Source organism: Musa acuminata, chromosome BXJ2-4 (assembly GCF_036884655.1).
Source record: "Musa acuminata AAA Group cultivar baxijiao chromosome BXJ2-4, Cavendish_Baxijiao_AAA, whole genome shotgun sequence".
In the NCBI taxonomy this organism is placed as follows: domain Eukaryota; kingdom Viridiplantae; phylum Streptophyta; class Magnoliopsida; order Zingiberales; family Musaceae; genus Musa; species Musa acuminata.
In genome coordinates this window covers 38,193,825-38,209,789 of record NC_088341.1, presented here as the reverse complement: position 1 = coordinate 38,209,789, position 15,965 = coordinate 38,193,825, and the positions used below count along the sequence as shown (strand labels likewise).

The 15,965-nt window shown below is 39.6% G+C and overlaps 2 protein-coding genes and 2 long non-coding RNA genes across 6 annotated transcripts; 3 read left to right on the top strand and 1 right to left on the bottom strand.

Moving 5' to 3' along the window:
- Nucleotides 1-516: 516 nt before the first annotated feature.
- LOC135609183 (uncharacterized) lies at nt 517-1,160 on the top strand. Its single transcript, XR_010485698.1, has 2 exons — nt 517-698; nt 945-1,160. It is a non-coding gene; the product is annotated as an uncharacterized LOC135609183 (long non-coding RNA).
- A 1,101-nt stretch (nt 1,161-2,261) lies between these two features.
- Nucleotides 2,262-5,755, top strand: LOC103983505 (uncharacterized). 3 transcript variants are annotated; one of them, XR_010486296.1, is made up of 6 exons: nt 2,262-2,624; nt 3,776-3,854; nt 3,971-4,029; nt 4,578-4,644; nt 4,724-4,847; nt 5,287-5,755. It is a non-coding gene; the product is annotated as an uncharacterized LOC103983505 (long non-coding RNA). The 3 variants fall into 3 exon arrangements; XR_010486297.1 differs by having other exon boundaries at nt 2,262-2,683; XR_010486295.1 differs by having other exon boundaries at nt 2,266-2,620.
- Nucleotides 5,756-6,658: 903 nt separating this feature from the next.
- On the top strand, nt 6,659-10,107 carry LOC103983265 (ubiquitin-conjugating enzyme E2-17 kDa). The gene is made up of 5 exons (XM_009400490.3): nt 6,659-6,802; nt 7,200-7,305; nt 7,954-8,081; nt 9,215-9,319; nt 9,718-10,107. Exons 2-5 carry the CDS (start codon nt 7,236-7,238, stop codon nt 9,859-9,861), a joined length of 447 nt encoding a protein of 148 aa, XP_009398765.1. The 5' UTR covers nt 6,659-6,802; nt 7,200-7,235; the 3' UTR covers nt 9,862-10,107.
- A 315-nt stretch (nt 10,108-10,422) lies between these two features.
- LOC103983266 (protein ENDOSPERM DEFECTIVE 1-like) lies at nt 10,423-15,598 on the bottom strand. Its single transcript, XM_009400491.3, has 6 exons — nt 14,454-15,598; nt 14,246-14,365; nt 12,264-12,380; nt 12,071-12,160; nt 11,104-11,211; nt 10,423-10,991 (listed from the first exon to the last, which is right to left on the bottom strand). The coding sequence occupies exons 1-6, from the start codon at nt 15,579-15,581 to the stop codon at nt 10,908-10,910; spliced, it is 1,647 nt and encodes a 548-aa protein (XP_009398766.2). The 5' UTR covers nt 15,582-15,598; the 3' UTR covers nt 10,423-10,907.
- Nucleotides 15,599-15,965: the final 367 nt, after the last annotated feature.

Below are 15,965 nucleotides of genomic sequence, written 5' to 3'. Positions count from 1 at the left end.
ATATCATTAAAATATACTTATTGCGTTAGTACCAAATCTAATGAAAATATTCTTCCAATCGAATCTAATCCATTAAATTTCAGACAACGTAAGTTAGTCTTCTCTCCTTCATACTATTGTTTTATATAGAATAACTTTTTATATAACTACCGAAGAAAATTTGTTCGACATACTCTTAAAAATCAGTCTAGTTATCGAGACAATCCAAACTGGGATCTTCGATGTTAAGAAAAGAATCATTTTTCAAGTTTGAAAGCATAAGAAAAAAATTTATTTTTGAAAAATAAATCGAGTCAAATCAATTTTAACACATCAATCAATCATCAAAATCAACATTAAATTGAATAAAATAGTTAGGCTTGTCCATTAGAATCCACACCAAGCCATTCAAAGTTTGGCATGGACCATAGGAAATCCTGACCAGAGTTGGAGGGTCAAACAGGGTACTTGTGACTTCTTCTTCATCAGGTGTTGACTAACACGCAGCAGCAAGAATTAGATCCCCTCTGGCGAGGACTTCGAAGGTGCACTGACACAACTGCTCTATAAATCTAAGAGAGTAGCATCATGGAGAGAGAATGAGTTGACTGATAACATGGATAGCAGATGCTCTCACAGGGTTGTCTTCCTTCTGTTCCTGCTTGCTTGCTCAGCTGCAGTTGATTCCAGAGTCATCATGCACCTTCCAAATGCTCTTGGTACTCTCTCTCTCTCTCTCTTGCTTGGTGGTAGTTCTTCCCCATTGGCAAACACTAGAAGATAACAGCAGGTGTATTGGTCTCTTCTTTTTTTGTTTTTTTGTTTTCTTTCAGTTTTTATCCTTTTTCTTTGGATTAGAATTGCTTCAAGCTCTGGGAGAGACTCAGTTCCTCATGCATCTTAGTTAGTCTCACTTAGAGAAAGTCCATATTTAGTTTACAGTTGTTCTACATGTTTGTCTACAGAAGATGGAGTTCTTCTTCCCAAAAGGCAGCTCCTGGGTGACAGAGCTTCACAGAATGTGCCACCATCTCCCAAAACTCATGGCAGCTACAATAACTTTGCTCCTGGACATGGATATTGATGGATTCTACTCTTCTCTGGCATGGAGATCATGTATTCCATTATTTTCAGATCTACTTATCATTGAAAATAATACATTGCTCATCAATTTCTACTCATTTACAAATCTATGATTCTGACTGCTTCACTCCAAGTTGGAAACAGAAAAGACTCGGGTGTCGATATTGGTAAATGAGGATGAAGTTGTTCTAGCATTCCAAGAAATCCTGAAATCAAGTGAACATTGATCACATTACAAATACAATGATAATATCAGGCAATCGGATATAATTTGATAAGTAGATTGCATTGCAAAGGATGACATGATAGTAAGATTTCAACTGTTAAGGGTGAACATTTTTGTCCTGGGAGATGACAAGAACAGGTGATGGTGGTATCATTTCCAAGGTCTCTGTTTGTGTCTTTCCATCAGCTTCTTTGTTTGTCTGTTTTGATGCATCTGAGAGAAGACCTGCGATGTGCAGCCACACCCATGGTTTTGAGTAGGCCTGTATCACTGAGGTCCATGAGATGGCATCCTCTGTTTCCAGTCCATCATCAAATGCAAGCCAAGCTGATACTATTATGCAATAATGTCATCAACATCAATCATATTATTGAACTCCATGAGATTTCATGGACAGATAGCCACCATTATATGATCCACCCACTTATCATCTTGTATATCCCAATGGAACATCAATCATTCCTCAGATTCAAGGTTTCTGAATCCTTTATACCCTTCAATCTTAGATGATTAACAATCACAATCTGCTTCAATTGATCTTCCAACCTATTACATATTGAGTTCAAGTTCTACTTTATCAAGGATAAAAAAGAACAAAGAATTCTTTTAAGAAGATGAATGATCATAGAACAGTTGGACCTTCCTCTTATGTGCATCCCCCATGCCCACTTCCAGCCTCAGCAGGAGAGGATGAAGCTCTAAAGCACAAGCATCAACAACTCCTTTGTGAGGTTAAACAAAGAGTACAACCTATAACAACATCAACAACATGAAGAAAAGTAGATGGAAGAAGCCACAGCCGTTGACTTGTTCAAGACAATGGATGCTTCAGCTAAACGCAGAGGTCAATTGAAAAGCGAACGTTGGACGTCTCCCACATGGCTCTCTCTCTCTCTAGCCGTATGGTTCATTCTTGTTTCCTAATCCTTCTTCCTATCCCATCAACAACTATAATTCAATTAAAATAGAGAGAGAGAGAGAGAGAGAGAGAGGTGTTTGAGCTTTTTTCTCGGTTCAATGCCAAAAGGTACCAAAGCCCACCCCGCATTTGGACCTCAAAGACCATTGGAATAACCATAGCAAAGAGCCAAAAAGCCACCACATTTCTTCTCTCTCTCTCTCTCTCTCTCTCTCTCAGAGCTTGAGAGAGCGTGTAATTGTTTTGATCTTGTTTTCTGGGTTGATCCACCGACCCGAAGCTTCGATTCCATCGGAGGAGACCCACAGCCCGAGACTGGTCCCGACGGCGGACCCCAAGCTGCAGCCTCCGATGGACGGCTGACCTCCACGAGCGATTCGTCGACGCCGTCGCCCAGCTCGGGGCCCCCGAAAGTTGGTACCTTTTTGCCTTTTGCTGCAAGTGTTCCCTGGTTCTCCATCATCAATGACCGAAAGGTGTGGGCTTGCGAATCGATTTCTCTGTCGTTTTGAATCGCTTCGAAAGTTATCTGGTTTTGTTGCGTTGTTTATTCCTCTCGCTGCCATCCCTGTCTCCCTCCTTTTGCCTTTTAGGCCGCTAGAACTTGTTCTCTGTTGTCTCTCATGAATGACCGAAACGTGCGCCTTCTCAATTGACTACGGGCTTTTCGTGATCCAAGTAGGAGTGCTTTGATATCGTTGCTTATTTGTTCTTCTGATGTCCCATGCTTTCGGGTTCCTCTTTCCATTTGCCTCTCATTAGCCATCACTCAGCTCCAATGGCCACTGTAATGTGCAGTTGTTGCAATTAGTTTTTAGCTTTTGATGTACTCATTTGGCAAACAAAAGCAAACGACAGATTTAGGACTGACTAATAAAAGTTTGACTTGTTTCAAGTAATCAAAACAAGCAGATAGCAAGTAAGCAAATAAATGGTTTCATTGGATACATTTTTCTGGCTTTCTTTAGACATAACCATTGCCTAGAGGAGTCTTGATCAGTCAAAGGCTTCACCAATGACTTTGCTAAGGATAAACAAAGCAAGATCCAAATCATTTTCATGAGACATTTAAAGCTGGTGAATCTGGATGAGGCATAGCTTTCTTGGTCGTGGTGAATGAAAATAATCAAAAATAGTTTTGATATCACAACTTCACAGCATGACCAGATTCTGCCTGACTTTACACTATTTCTTGGTGTCACTGTTTAGACAATTCCATCTAACTTACCTAAAACTTGTTGAATGATCTTGAACTAATCCTCAGCAAAACTAGCAAATGGAGTCACAATTAAAACACAATTATGAAGCTGAATAATGTATGGTGATATAGTTTGATGACACATGGAACACATGTATCAGAGTTATGAACAGTTTAATTTTCCCCCGATTGTTGCTGCTTCCCTTGTCAAGTAATATTTTACGTTATAGAGTCAGTCATGAACACATGAATCAAATTCTCTTTGTTTAAGCATCTTTTGCCAAAGTATTATCTCTCATCTTAGTGATTTGAATTGATGTAAATTGTTGGTTTTGATGATCATTTGTCTGTGACATGTTGAATACTGTAGAAGCAACACCAAAGGCTATCATGCAAACGATGGGTGCTATAAAGGGCTGATACTTTTTCACCTGAAGAGTCATCTCCAGGTACTGTTAGACAAGTTAATGATTCTCAATTCATGAAGCTCCTCTGAGTTCTTGTTGCTGATAGAATCAATTTGATTTTCACTGATGTACTTGGTTTTCCCTGTTAATGTTTTCAGAAATACAGATCAGGAAAGCAATCAAGCAAAGAAATGACTGAACAGTCAAAAGATGGCAGGTCCAGAAGTTCTTCCTTTGTGTTGTCTTTGCTCAACACCTTGTCTGCTCATTCAATAATCTTTCCAAAAAGGTTCCAAAGAATTTGGTAGAAGGCCTTGTTGTCTTTAGGTGATCTATTTAAACCCCCGTCGTTATAACTACCTATCGGGGAAAAGAAGTTCGGAGTCTGTCTCAGTTCTATCTTCTTTCCTAATATAGTCAGATAAGTCAGATCTTGGATCTCTTTCCAAATTCCTCTTAAATTGTCCTTCTTGTCGATGGAACTTGCTATATCTTTTTTTTCAGAAAATGTTTCTCGTCGGTTACCAATTCAGAAGGCTAGTGGAAAACAGATAAGAGCAGGCAGAGTAAATACTTGAAAGAGATTCTTGCATTGACTGTCTTGGGAATCACCTTTTCATATCTAGTTGTATGAGAGAAACTAATCGAATCCAATCATCGGGATTTTACTTTTTTGACAATCAGTACAAGTGATCATACAGCAGCCTGATTGTTTTACATTTATTCGGCTACATCGCTTTTAACTCCTTGCCACTTGAATCTCAGCTTCCCGCATTTTAGAGAATAGGAGCAGCAGTGCTTTATCTCCAAAAAGTACCTACTCTTGATGTCAGTAAGTAGTATCTAACCTTCCCGTCGAATAAACACGGGTCTATTTTGCTTGGACCTCTAATTCTGTGAATTTGTACAAGGCACGATGCATGAGCATGTCGGGAAACATTGGACATGGTTGGTGCTCCTGCTTTTAGGGGTCAGGAAGTGAAAGAGGCACTAAGAGCACAAATGGAAGTGCAAAGACTGCTTGAACAAGTGGAGGTAACTAAATCTTCTTTCTCTTTGATTTCATCAACATTTTTCATAGCCTAAGGTCCTAAACATTTGCCATCATTAAGTGTTCTGCTCTGACATGATAAAATTTGACTTCATCCACGTTACCAAGTAACATCTTGTCTACATCAAGATTCCTGGTTTCGACCTACTACGCTGTGATCCATATTTTCTTTTTCAGCCTCTTTGACTTTTAATCTGTGATAGACATTCACATATTTCTTACTACACTGTTTTTGTTCATCTTTCTTCTTTAGTTTTATTATCAGCCTGTCCACATACGTTCATTTCTGTATCAAGTTTAAACTTGGAGTGTCAACTGTGATTACACATAACATCCATCTTAACTTGTAGTATTTCTGTCAACTAAGATCTTCATCTTATTAGCTTCTAATGCTTATCAGATTGTACTAAAACTCTTTGTCAGGCTCCTTGATCAGGTTCAGAAGCATCTGCAGATTCGAATGGACGCGCATCAGAAGTACATCGATTCCTTGCTAGCAAAGGCATATAAGATAGCGTCAGAGCAAATCGCGTCGAATGGTTTCAGCATGACCAAACAAGAAGCTCCAGACATGGCAACCAGGGCCATTTCCTCCCCATCTCTCCTCCATCTGCTATCGATGAGTTCAGTAAACCTGCACAGCTCCACCACTGCCGCAACCATCGAAGGCCAGTTCTTCTATCAGTATGTTTGCTGAATTAGGAAACCAACCGTGCTGATGTATTGTCTGCAAGATGGATTCCTTCTCTGTTATCAGAACTTGCAAATTTGGTGCCATCTTGTAAGATCATTGAGAAAACTCCCACTGTCCCACTCCACAATTGTTCTGTAACAGCCCTTTAATTGTTCATGTACTACCTGCTATGAAACAAAGTCGCATTGTTGTGTTCTACGAGTTACTTGGAGTTGACTACCGTTGTCTTCTGGTCCAACACGCAGCAGCGGTCAAAAGGTACTCTGCTTTGGATTTAAGTTGTTAGTGGGTCGGGTTTGGATATGATACAATTTGCGGGTACTCCACCCGTAAAGCACACGGCTGCCACTAGTGAATAGCCGCAAGATCCATGTCTCAAGGGACCAGAAGATGCCACGTACCCTATTTGAGGATCGACGGTGCGGGAGTGTTTCGCTCCATTATATTTCCGTTTTCCAAAGGCAAATAAGAACTTGTTAGCCAGTGTTATAACATTTGTTACGTGAATAGCTATGCATTATATCTTTCTATGGAGAATTATATTTTTATTATATATATTTATATGGTAATTTATCTATCCATATATAAATCTTAGATTTATGTGGATTTTATTTTTTTATGCAATTAGTTATTTTTTTCATAGACATATATACATATATATATATATATATATATTAAAGAAAATAATCAAATCAAACAAAAAAGGGTATTCATAATTACAAAATTCTGTCAATGTATTTGGAATATTATGGTAAAGTTGATTCAGAAGAATCCCATCAAAAAGGTTGACCAAAAAAAGTGAGATAGAAAAGTGTTGACTCTCTACTCTCTCACCTATCAAATATTTATTTTTAGCAGAATAATATTATTACTTTATTATTTTTGTTGTATTATTGATAGTGGGGTTTCCTCCACCGTACAAGTGTAGGGCAGGGGATGGCCACTTGAGACGAGGGATGCAACACGAATTAGTAACCGGCCACTTTAACCAGCGTGCTTCTCACGCGACCCCACCCCGCCTTTAAATGCAGAGGAAAGAAAAGGATGCGGTTGCCTTTGCGTGTATTCGAGCCATCGGATCCGTCCATCCACTATCCAACGGACAATCTTTACCCATTTCCATCATAGGAAACGCGCCGGCACAATCCAAATCCCGCCCTATAAATATGCCTCGGGACCGGAAACCCGCCGAGCAAGAGCGCGAACGAGTCGATCGATCGAAGTCCATTTCTTCGACCTCGGACGGTATGATTCTGGCGATGGTGGTTCTTTTAGTTCTTGGTTTATATGTTTGATTGGTACAGTTTCGACCGCTGACTCAGTGGATTTGCTGACCTATCCATCTTCGTTTTCTTTGAGGAGATGAGAGATTGCTGATCTATCTGTTCACCATCTTAATTTTAACTTCTCGATATTTTGGTGGGTTTTGTCGAAAAAGATTGGATTTTGGGCAAGGTAATAGCTTCTGCCATGACATTTGAAGGTGTTATTAGGACTCTGGAGGGATATTCTTCGTTGGGGGAGGGGCACCCGAGTCTCGATGTTGCTTCTAGTGTTTGATTTACCGGTGCATTACATCAAAATTTTTCTTTTGCATCTCATGGGATCACTTCAAGTCTCGATTGTTCTTCGATTGTTTCAGAGACCTCGACAAGATTTGTGATTCCGATTGCTATTGATGGCCTCGAGGCGGATTTTGAAGGAGTTGAAGGACTTGCAGAAGGATCCTCCCACATCGTGCAGCGCAGGTGATGCTTACTTCCTAGCATTACCTGTTTGAATGGTTGCTTACATATCTTTATGCCGATTTAAACCAATTATTATGACGGAGATTATCCTCATATTAAACTAAATCTCTGCTCTTGAAAGTGTTGGTTTGGTGCACCCAAAATTTTGAGTAACAGGGTAATAGATGACTTGAGTCTTTATGATTCGTTTATTCGAGGAGCCTAGCTTCTTTAAGAAAATTGTTTAGAGAACTGTCTGCTTAATTTAAAAGACATCGAATGGTCCCTCACAAGCATTGGAACCAATGCTTTTTTAAATGTGTAAGCAATAAAAAAGAGGGAGTCTAAACTTGGGACTACAGCTTATAGATAGAGGGATTTCTGTGATATAGTTTTTGAAATTGTTGCAATTATAATATTATAGACTCATTATTTTTAGAAGGTTTCTTCCTATTACACAAGTGAATTATCAAATATAACACTTGATTGTGTATGAACATTTTTATTAATGAAATAGATGGTAGGAAATCTGGTTCTCAAAGAAAGGGACATATGAAAAAAAAATAATGGATCTTAATGAAGGATAAATATTAATATAATTGCTACATGGTGGTCTTAATAAATTGCTTCTGCAATCACATTATGTTGCTTGTTTCTTTGATTCTATAGGCCCTGTGGCTGAAGATATGTTCCACTGGCAAGCAACTATTATGGGACCTAGCGATAGCCCTTTTGCTGGAGGTGTATTTCTGGTGAATATACACTTTCCACCAGATTATCCTTTCAAGCCACCCAAGGTAAATTGTTCATATTTTAGACTATTGTTATTGACTTGGCGCACATCTATTAATGATTTGTGCTTTAAAATATATATCTGCTCTATCCTTTCTTGTGATCAGTTGCAATTTACTTAAATTTCTTCTTTGAAATTTTTGTTTGCTACCAGAGCTGCTTATAAATTTTATTTCAGAATCATGTTTGTTTCTTTTTTTTTCTGATAAATTTTAAAGGTTTAATAGCTTACTCAATCAGATGATTGAAGAATTCTTTCAAGTTAAAATGAAACTATGGCATTTAGAATCGATCATTATCCGTGTCAGCAAAGTTATATATTTCCCTGTGTTTTTGTATATGAACAAATTTAATAAGACCATTTGTTTGACAACACTAATAAATATGACCTTTTTTGACAAATAAAAGAATGCAATCAAAATCTATCTATACGAGTTTAGTGTCAGTTTCTGACACGTAATTAGACTTTATTGTTAACTGAGAAACTTATGGCAATCTTTAAAAGCTTAAGTCCACTGGGAGCACCAATAAGCTGGCCTTTTAACAATATACGTAAGATATTCCCATGTATACATCTAGAGTCACAAACTTGTAAAAGGGAGCTCCTATCTTGCACATCATGTCATATATGGCTAATATCTTTTCGTTTGTACATGAGAATATGTTGCAATTGGAGCTCATGACTAGGGTTAGCTGTAATGACTGAGCAAAATAGCAATCTTTGTTTTGAGATAACTAGCATCGTTTACATCTTTAGAGTTGGCTAAATCACCAAGTGATCATAAACCAACATCTGTGTAGGTCTTAAGCTTATCTCATTATTAATTTGATATCTTCACATACTTAATTGAAGGATACTTAATAGTTTGTTTATGGATAAATGTAATGTGTTTTTCATGTCAGCTTTTCGAGTCCTACTTCCTAGCTACTCAACTGTGGCCTAACAAAAACTTGGATCTAGGTGTATTAAATGTGAGCCCAAAATCGTGGGCATCATAGAGTCATGGCCACACAGCTTATTAACTCTATCTAGCACATTATTATGCATATCAAATTAATTGCACTGCTTTCCATTTTGTTGCCACGCCCATTGCTCGCATGTCGTAGAATAATTTATGCAACATTATGTCCTCTTCAGGTGTCCTTCTGCACCAAGGTTTTCCATCCAAATATTAATAGCAATGGGAGTATATGCCTTGACATTCTAAAGGATCAGTGGAGCCCTGCCCTGACTATATCAAAGGTACTTTAGATCTGTTTCTAGACCCTTGATTCTTTCTCATCGTGTGGAACAGCCTCAATTAACTAGGTGTATCTATTAGTTCACTATTGGCTTAAATCTATTTTGATACTAAGAAGGGTTTGAGAAACTGCAGCTCATGATCCAAATTGTTCTTGTTCTCCATGTATGATTTACCATTTAACAACTATAAACTCCTAGCTAGTTTGAGAGCTAACTTTGGATGACTGGACCAGTTGTTATAGGCTTGTGGAATCTGGATGGCTGGACATTGTTGGAGCTACTCTAGGATCTGTGGCAACAGAGATGTCCCAATGTTGCTTAGACATAGTTGTCTTGGTCAATGAGTCTTTCCTTGCGGCTTTTAGATCTTAACATATGATGTATTTGTCTACTTCTAGGTGTTGCTGTCCATTTGTTCCCTTCTGACAGATCCAAATCCAGATGATCCATTAGTGCCTGAAATTGCTCACATGTACAAGACTGACAGAGCAAAGTATGAGATGACTGCCCAGGCCTGGACGCAGAAGCATGCCATGGGATGAGTGCAATTTGGTGCCTGGTATGTCAGCAAACTATGTGATGTCTGCGAAGAATGTATTCTCTTGGTGTGTCTCAACATAGTAGATTTCTATCTCCACCTTTACTGCATTAAGTTTGCAGTACTGTTGTTAAATTTGGTCTCAGCGTTGAAGCATTCCTTGATACTTACAAATTGCAGAATGCTTTTAGTTGATATAACTTCAAAAGTGGTTTTCTTTTCCTAAAATTAAAAAAATTTCTTCAGTGAAGTATTTTTCTTGGACTTGGGTTGAGTCAGGTTGATCCATTCTTGTTGCAGTCTCTAGCAACTATTTATTATTCTGCCTGAATAATTTGATGATTCATTTAATTGAAGAGATGGTTTATCTGAGAGAGAATCTCCCCTGACCGTAGATTATATGTTAGAACAAGTTAACAAACTCTTGATAGAACAAGAGTTTAACAAACTCTTGAACCTGAAATTTTAACCTCCCTATGATCCAAAACTGTTAGAAATAAGCAATGTTCTGCAGCTGTAAAAACTCCATATAAAGACACCAGCTTTGAGTTAAAAGAAAAATATCATTGAGCATGATACATTATGTTTGATACAATTCTGAAAACAAATCAAAGGCACCTTGTTTCAGTTGGCTTCATGATTTGTCCCTCCATAGCATTTATCAATATCAATCTGAATCTAGTTTCCTGTAGTTTCTAGCTTAGCTCAAAGTTAAATCTTAGCCAACAAGGGGACCAAGTTTTGGGTTTTTTCTTCTTCCCTAGATCCATGAATCGTGTACTCTCTTCAGAAATCAGACTAACAACTGAAGCACCAGAAGACACAAGACCTTATTCTGAAACTGTTCATCCATGGTTTGAAAATGTTTCCATACAAGAAAAGTTGATGTACAAAAGTTGAGATACTAGATCTAGCCTCATAATGAATGGATGTCACTGTCTTCACTGGAAACTCTCTCCTTTCTGACGGTTGTTCTTATTGACACAGTGGCATCTCAATGAACTCAAAGAATGAAAAAATAACATATGGTTTTCCTGACAGTTGGAATGCTTAAGAGACCTGAAGTACTGTACTTGAGTATACATTGTGCTGCTTTACTTGAATAAGTTGGGTCCTCAAACTGCATTCCTTCACCTGAAAACAACAGTATTAAAAAGATTAAACTTCTTTTTGCCAGATTCCACAACTACTAAGAGTTGCCTCATAAAATGGATGTAAGCACCATCTTTGGTGAAACTAGGCTAACCTGCAACCTATGTGCCTCCGATAAAAGATTTCCACATTCCTCAACTAGAGTTTTCTGAGTACTGATTACACTTGCGAGATCTGAAGCTACATTATCAATATCTGCTGTCTGTTGTAAGAGTAATCCATTATAAGAGTCTAGCAATGTAAAGATAAACATGGTAGAACATCAAAGACAAAGAAGGACTACAAGCTGCAACTTAGCAAAGTTAAATCTTTACTACAGTCTAAAAGAAAATTAGGTGAGTTGGTGACATGATTTATCAAATCTTGGTAAATAGTCTTTCACATAAGACGTACTTATGCAGTTCAAAAGAACTTAGCTAACCTTTAAAAAAAGAGTCCCCAGCACTTGATAGAACTTTATACTTTTCTTTCACAGTTACAAGTTTGGCATTCACAAGTAATCACTAGGTGGAAGGCTCATGTACCAAAGACACAAGGGGAGAGAGGAGAGAAGAGAGAGAGACAGAGACAGAGACTGTTCATCAGAAGTTAGTCATTGGTTTAGGTGTCTAATTCTTGATAAAATTTCTTGATATATTGGTAACATAATTTACAAATACTTGAAAGTTCATTTGAAGTAATCATTCAGTAAACTAAATGCCTAATTCATCACATAAGACATGCTCATGCAGTTCAAAAAATTTTAGTCAGCCTTCGAAAAAGAGTCAACCCTCTCAGTACTTAAACAGAACTTTATATTTCTCTTGCACGTCACAAGTTTGGCATTTAGGAGCATCGACTTGGTTACAGAATCATGTATCAAACAACCTTATAAAAAAAAAAAATAATGAAAAACAGAAATATTGCGTATGTGAGTGATATGATAAACATTGGTTTATGGAAGAACAAGCCTGCAGAACTAAGGAGAACATATGGCAGGTAGATTAGTAACGAAGATTCTCAAATTCTTTTTAGAAGAAGTTAGAAATCATGCATGCAGTTATATATCCAACAAATTTTACCTTTGGTAGAAAATTTTCCACACATGGAGAAAGTGATTCCAGCATTAGTAATGCATAGTCTAGAACTTCTTTGAGTTCTCTATTATCAACCTGAAAAAAAGATCATATATAATTTAAAATCAACCAAAAAGAGAAAAAAAAAAGGGAGTAAAATGTTATGATTCATAGAGAAATTAACCCAAAGATGTTGTACCTTCACATTCCCATTAATTGGGAGTCTAAGTGAAGCATCCTGAAGAGCCTTTGTTGCTCCTGAAAGAGAACTTGAATATTCGTCTTCAAGAACTGTCCACTCATCCAAATGCAGCATCTAGGAGCAGAGGACCATGATTCTATTAGTATATGATCACGAACAAGATGTTATATGTTTTTGCATTTATCATGGAAATGGATTTATATGTTTTTGCATCCCTCAAAGGATAAAAAAGAAAAGAAGAGAAAGAAGGTCCTCCTAGTAATGCTCCTACATGAGGATTGAGGCCACACATAAAAAGAGTCGATCATTGTCATCATGCTGCAAGCACACTTGGTTCATCACCTGTTGTTGGATTTGCCAAAATTACTTCACTAGATGCTTAAATTTTGCAATTTTCTTATCCTGCTAGTTTAGTTTACTCCGGAATACTGCTGTTTCTGATGAAATCAGAGTAGTGAACCTGGGAAATCTGATGCATGAGTAGCAACAATATCATTATTGTCACACGATGATTGACCTATTAACCTGTCTAAATCACTAGTTCAAAAATATTTAAACCCAAATTAATGATCGTAGGCTAAATCACTAGTTCTATCACTTTTGATGTGCGATTAAATAGGGTAATGTGTCTTTTAACTTCATCCTTACCTACTCGAGTCTTTTGAGTAGGTAGTCATCCTTACCTACTTGAGTCATTCGCTGTATGCCCGTCGGCTTTGATAGTATCAACCTATTAACATGTCTAAATCACTAGTTCAAAAATGTTTAAACCTAAATTAATGACCGTAGACCCATCTTTTATCGCTTTTGATGCACGATTAAACCAGGGTAACATGCCTTTTAACTTCATCCATGGGTAGTAGTCGTCATCCTTACCTACTTGAGTCATTCGTTGTATGCCCGTTGGCTTTGATAGTATCAACCTATTAACATGTCTAAATCACTAGTTCAAAAATGTTTAAACCTAAATTAATGACCGTAGACCTATCTTCTATCACTTTTGATGCACGATTAAACCAAGGTAACATGCCTTTTAACTTCATCCATGGGTAGTCATCATCCTTACCGACTTGAGTCATTCACTGTATGCCCATCGGCTTTGATAGTATCAACCTATTAACATGTCTAAATCACTAGTTCAAAAATGTTTAAACCTAAATTAATGACCGTAGACCCATCTTCTATCACTTTTGATGCACGATTAAACTAGGGTAACATGTCTTTTAACTTCACCCATGGGTAGTCGTCATCCTTACCTACTTGAGTCATTCGCTGTATGCCCGTCGGCTTTGATAGTATCAACCTATTAACATGTCTAAATCACTAGTTCAAAAGTGTTTAAACCTAAATTAATGACCGTAGACCCATCTTCTATCACTTTTGATGCACGATTAAACCAGGGTAACATGCCTTTTAACTTCATCTATGGGTAGTCGTCATCCTTACCTACTTGAGTCATTCGCTGTATGCCCGTCGGCTTTTATAGTATCAACCTATTAACATGTCTAAATCACTAGTTCAAAAATGTTTAAACCTAAATTAATGACCATAGACCCATCTTTTATCACTTTTGATGCACGATTAAATCAGGGTAACATGCCTTTTAACTTCATCCATGGGTACTAGTCGTCATCCTTACCTACTTGAGTCATTCGCCATATGCCTGTCAGCTTTGATAGTATCGACCTAGTCTGATGGGATAACTAACCTATTAGTTTGTTGAGCCTATACTACTGGTCCAAAAATCGTCTAAAACAACGACGGTTAACATATCTTTTTACCATTTTTGATATCGGATTAAATGGGGTGTTAAAATTGTAGCTGGATTGAAATCCTAACCCTGGTTCAAAAACTTTGCCTATTGCAAGCATTGAAACCTTCTGAATCAACAAACACCCTTTGCGTGGATCAGAGCAGAGTGATCCAATGCAGATGAGGAGAGAATTGAAATCCACACATATAAGAAGAACAGGCCTTACCTGACAGCGGATGATGGACGATAGACTTTCTCTTCTCTTGAGTTGTTCGAGTTGGATCTTCTTCTCAGTAACGGAGCTTTGGAGCTCTGCGATCGTCGCCGAAAGCCCGTGCAGTGATCTCTGAAAACAATACAATCTGTTCAGTATTTGTGTGATGATCGATGAGAAATCAGCTCAAATTGTTGATGGAGCCGCAACGTTCACCAACCTCGGCAGCAATTCTCCGAGCTTCCATTGCTGCTCGTGCTTTGGCGTTAATGAACCTCCACTGCACGTAATGGTTGTCGAGTAGCTTAAGCACATGGACTTCCTCCTTCCGGCTCGACTCCTTCTTCCCCTTCTTCACCTCCGTGATGGATTTAGCAGTCGGAGGTTGCGGCGGCTTTGACGAGAAAAGGGGCCTATTGACGGACTTGCTCAAATTGAGCGGATGCTGCTGCTGACGGCAGGACATGGCCGAGGTTAGGGATCGGAGGCAGAACGAGCTGGTCGACGCCCTACAAGCAGAGTCTTCGGCGCCGGTTTGTCGGCTGGAACACGCTTCCGTGGCGCGTCTGGCCGACAGGAGGTCGGCCTCCGGCATGGAGGACCGGACCTCGGCCACCGGCCTCGATCTGCAAGACGCAGGGGGGAGGAGGGGCGGGCTGTCGCAGAGGCCGCCCTGGCTGCTAACGCTGCAAGTCTCTGAATCCGAGAAAGAATTCTCCGACAAGGTCTCCTCGAGCCGATTATCGCCGCTTCCATGACCGTAGCTGTTGCCCTCGAACGGAAACGGGCTCACCCGGGCCGGCGTGGGAGGGCGGGGGTTCCTTCTCCCGACGCTGGTGCCATCCGCGACAAGGTGGGGCGGCATCGGGGTTCCCGGCCTCGGCCTCCGCTTCGTATCACCCGGCCGCGGTGGCTGCTCCGCTGCACCGGTACCGGCATTGTTGTCCGCGAACAACCGGACGACGGCCTTCTTCTTGAGGGTGGCGGGAGGCTTGGTGGAGACGGGGAGGGGCGTCTCCACGCTGCGCCGGGTGGATGCCAGGGGCTGGTTCTCGTCGGCCTCCGGGGGTTCGTGATGCTTCTGCGGCTTCTTGGGGAGGAGTGGGAGGAGGGAGACGGCGGGGCAAACATTCCTCGGAGACGCAGCGAAGTGTTGGGCTTCGGAAGACGAACAGGAGGAGGAGGAGGAGGAGGAGGAAGGGGAGGGGGACAGGTAGCGAGAGGTGACCTCCCTAGCACGGGGCCGGCGGGGCCTCCTGTCGGTGGCCGGAGGGGTGGGGATCGGGGGCTGTGCAGCCGACGCCAGTGGAGGGGGAAGAGGAGGAAGTGAAGAGGATTCCACCATCATTTTGGCTTAGGGAAAGAAAGAACAAGAAGACGAACAACAACCAAGAAGAAGAAGAGGCGATTTAAGTAGCCGTTGGAAGAGACGGCGACGTCGTTGATACCGCAACGGCTAGTTTCCCGTGCACGGGGGTTTAAAAAAAGGCTCCGGTATATATATATATATATATATATATATATATATATATATATATATATATATATATACACACGAGGAATTCTTAAAAAATATTTTATTTTTAAAAAATTTTCAATTATCCCTTGTCATGAGAAAAAAATCAATTTAGAGTCTAGGTAGAGGAGATGGATCGAATGAGATCGTCATCATCACAAGTGATGATAGAGATGACATGAGGTTCAGGACAAAGACAAAAATAGATTGATGAGC

What these genes read in the sequence shown, in the direction of transcription:
- LOC103983265 (XM_009400490.3), top strand. Translation starts at nt 7,236, where the DNA reads ATGGCCTCGAGGCGGATTTTGAAGGAGTTGAAGGACTTGCAGAAGGAT. An exon ending in TCCCACATCGTGCAGCGCAG is followed by an intron (nt 7,306 to 7,953) that starts GTGATGCTTACT and finishes TTGATTCTATAG; the next exon opens with GCCCTGTGGCTGAAGATATG. An exon ending in ATCCTTTCAAGCCACCCAAG is followed by an intron (nt 8,082 to 9,214) that starts GTAAATTGTTCA and finishes TGTCCTCTTCAG; the next exon opens with GTGTCCTTCTGCACCAAGGT.
- LOC103983266 (XM_009400491.3), bottom strand. Translation starts at nt 15,581, where the DNA reads ATGATGGTGGAATCCTCTTCACTTCCTCCTCTTCCCCCTCCACTGGCG. An exon ending in CGTCCATCATCCGCTGTCAG is followed by an intron (nt 12,381 to 14,245) that starts GTAAGGCCTGTT and finishes CTCTGCTCCTAG; the next exon opens with ATGCTGCATTTGGATGAGTG. An exon ending in CAATTAATGGGAATGTGAAG is followed by an intron (nt 12,161 to 12,263) that starts GTACAACATCTT and finishes TCTTTTTTTCAG; the next exon opens with GTTGATAATAGAGAACTCAA.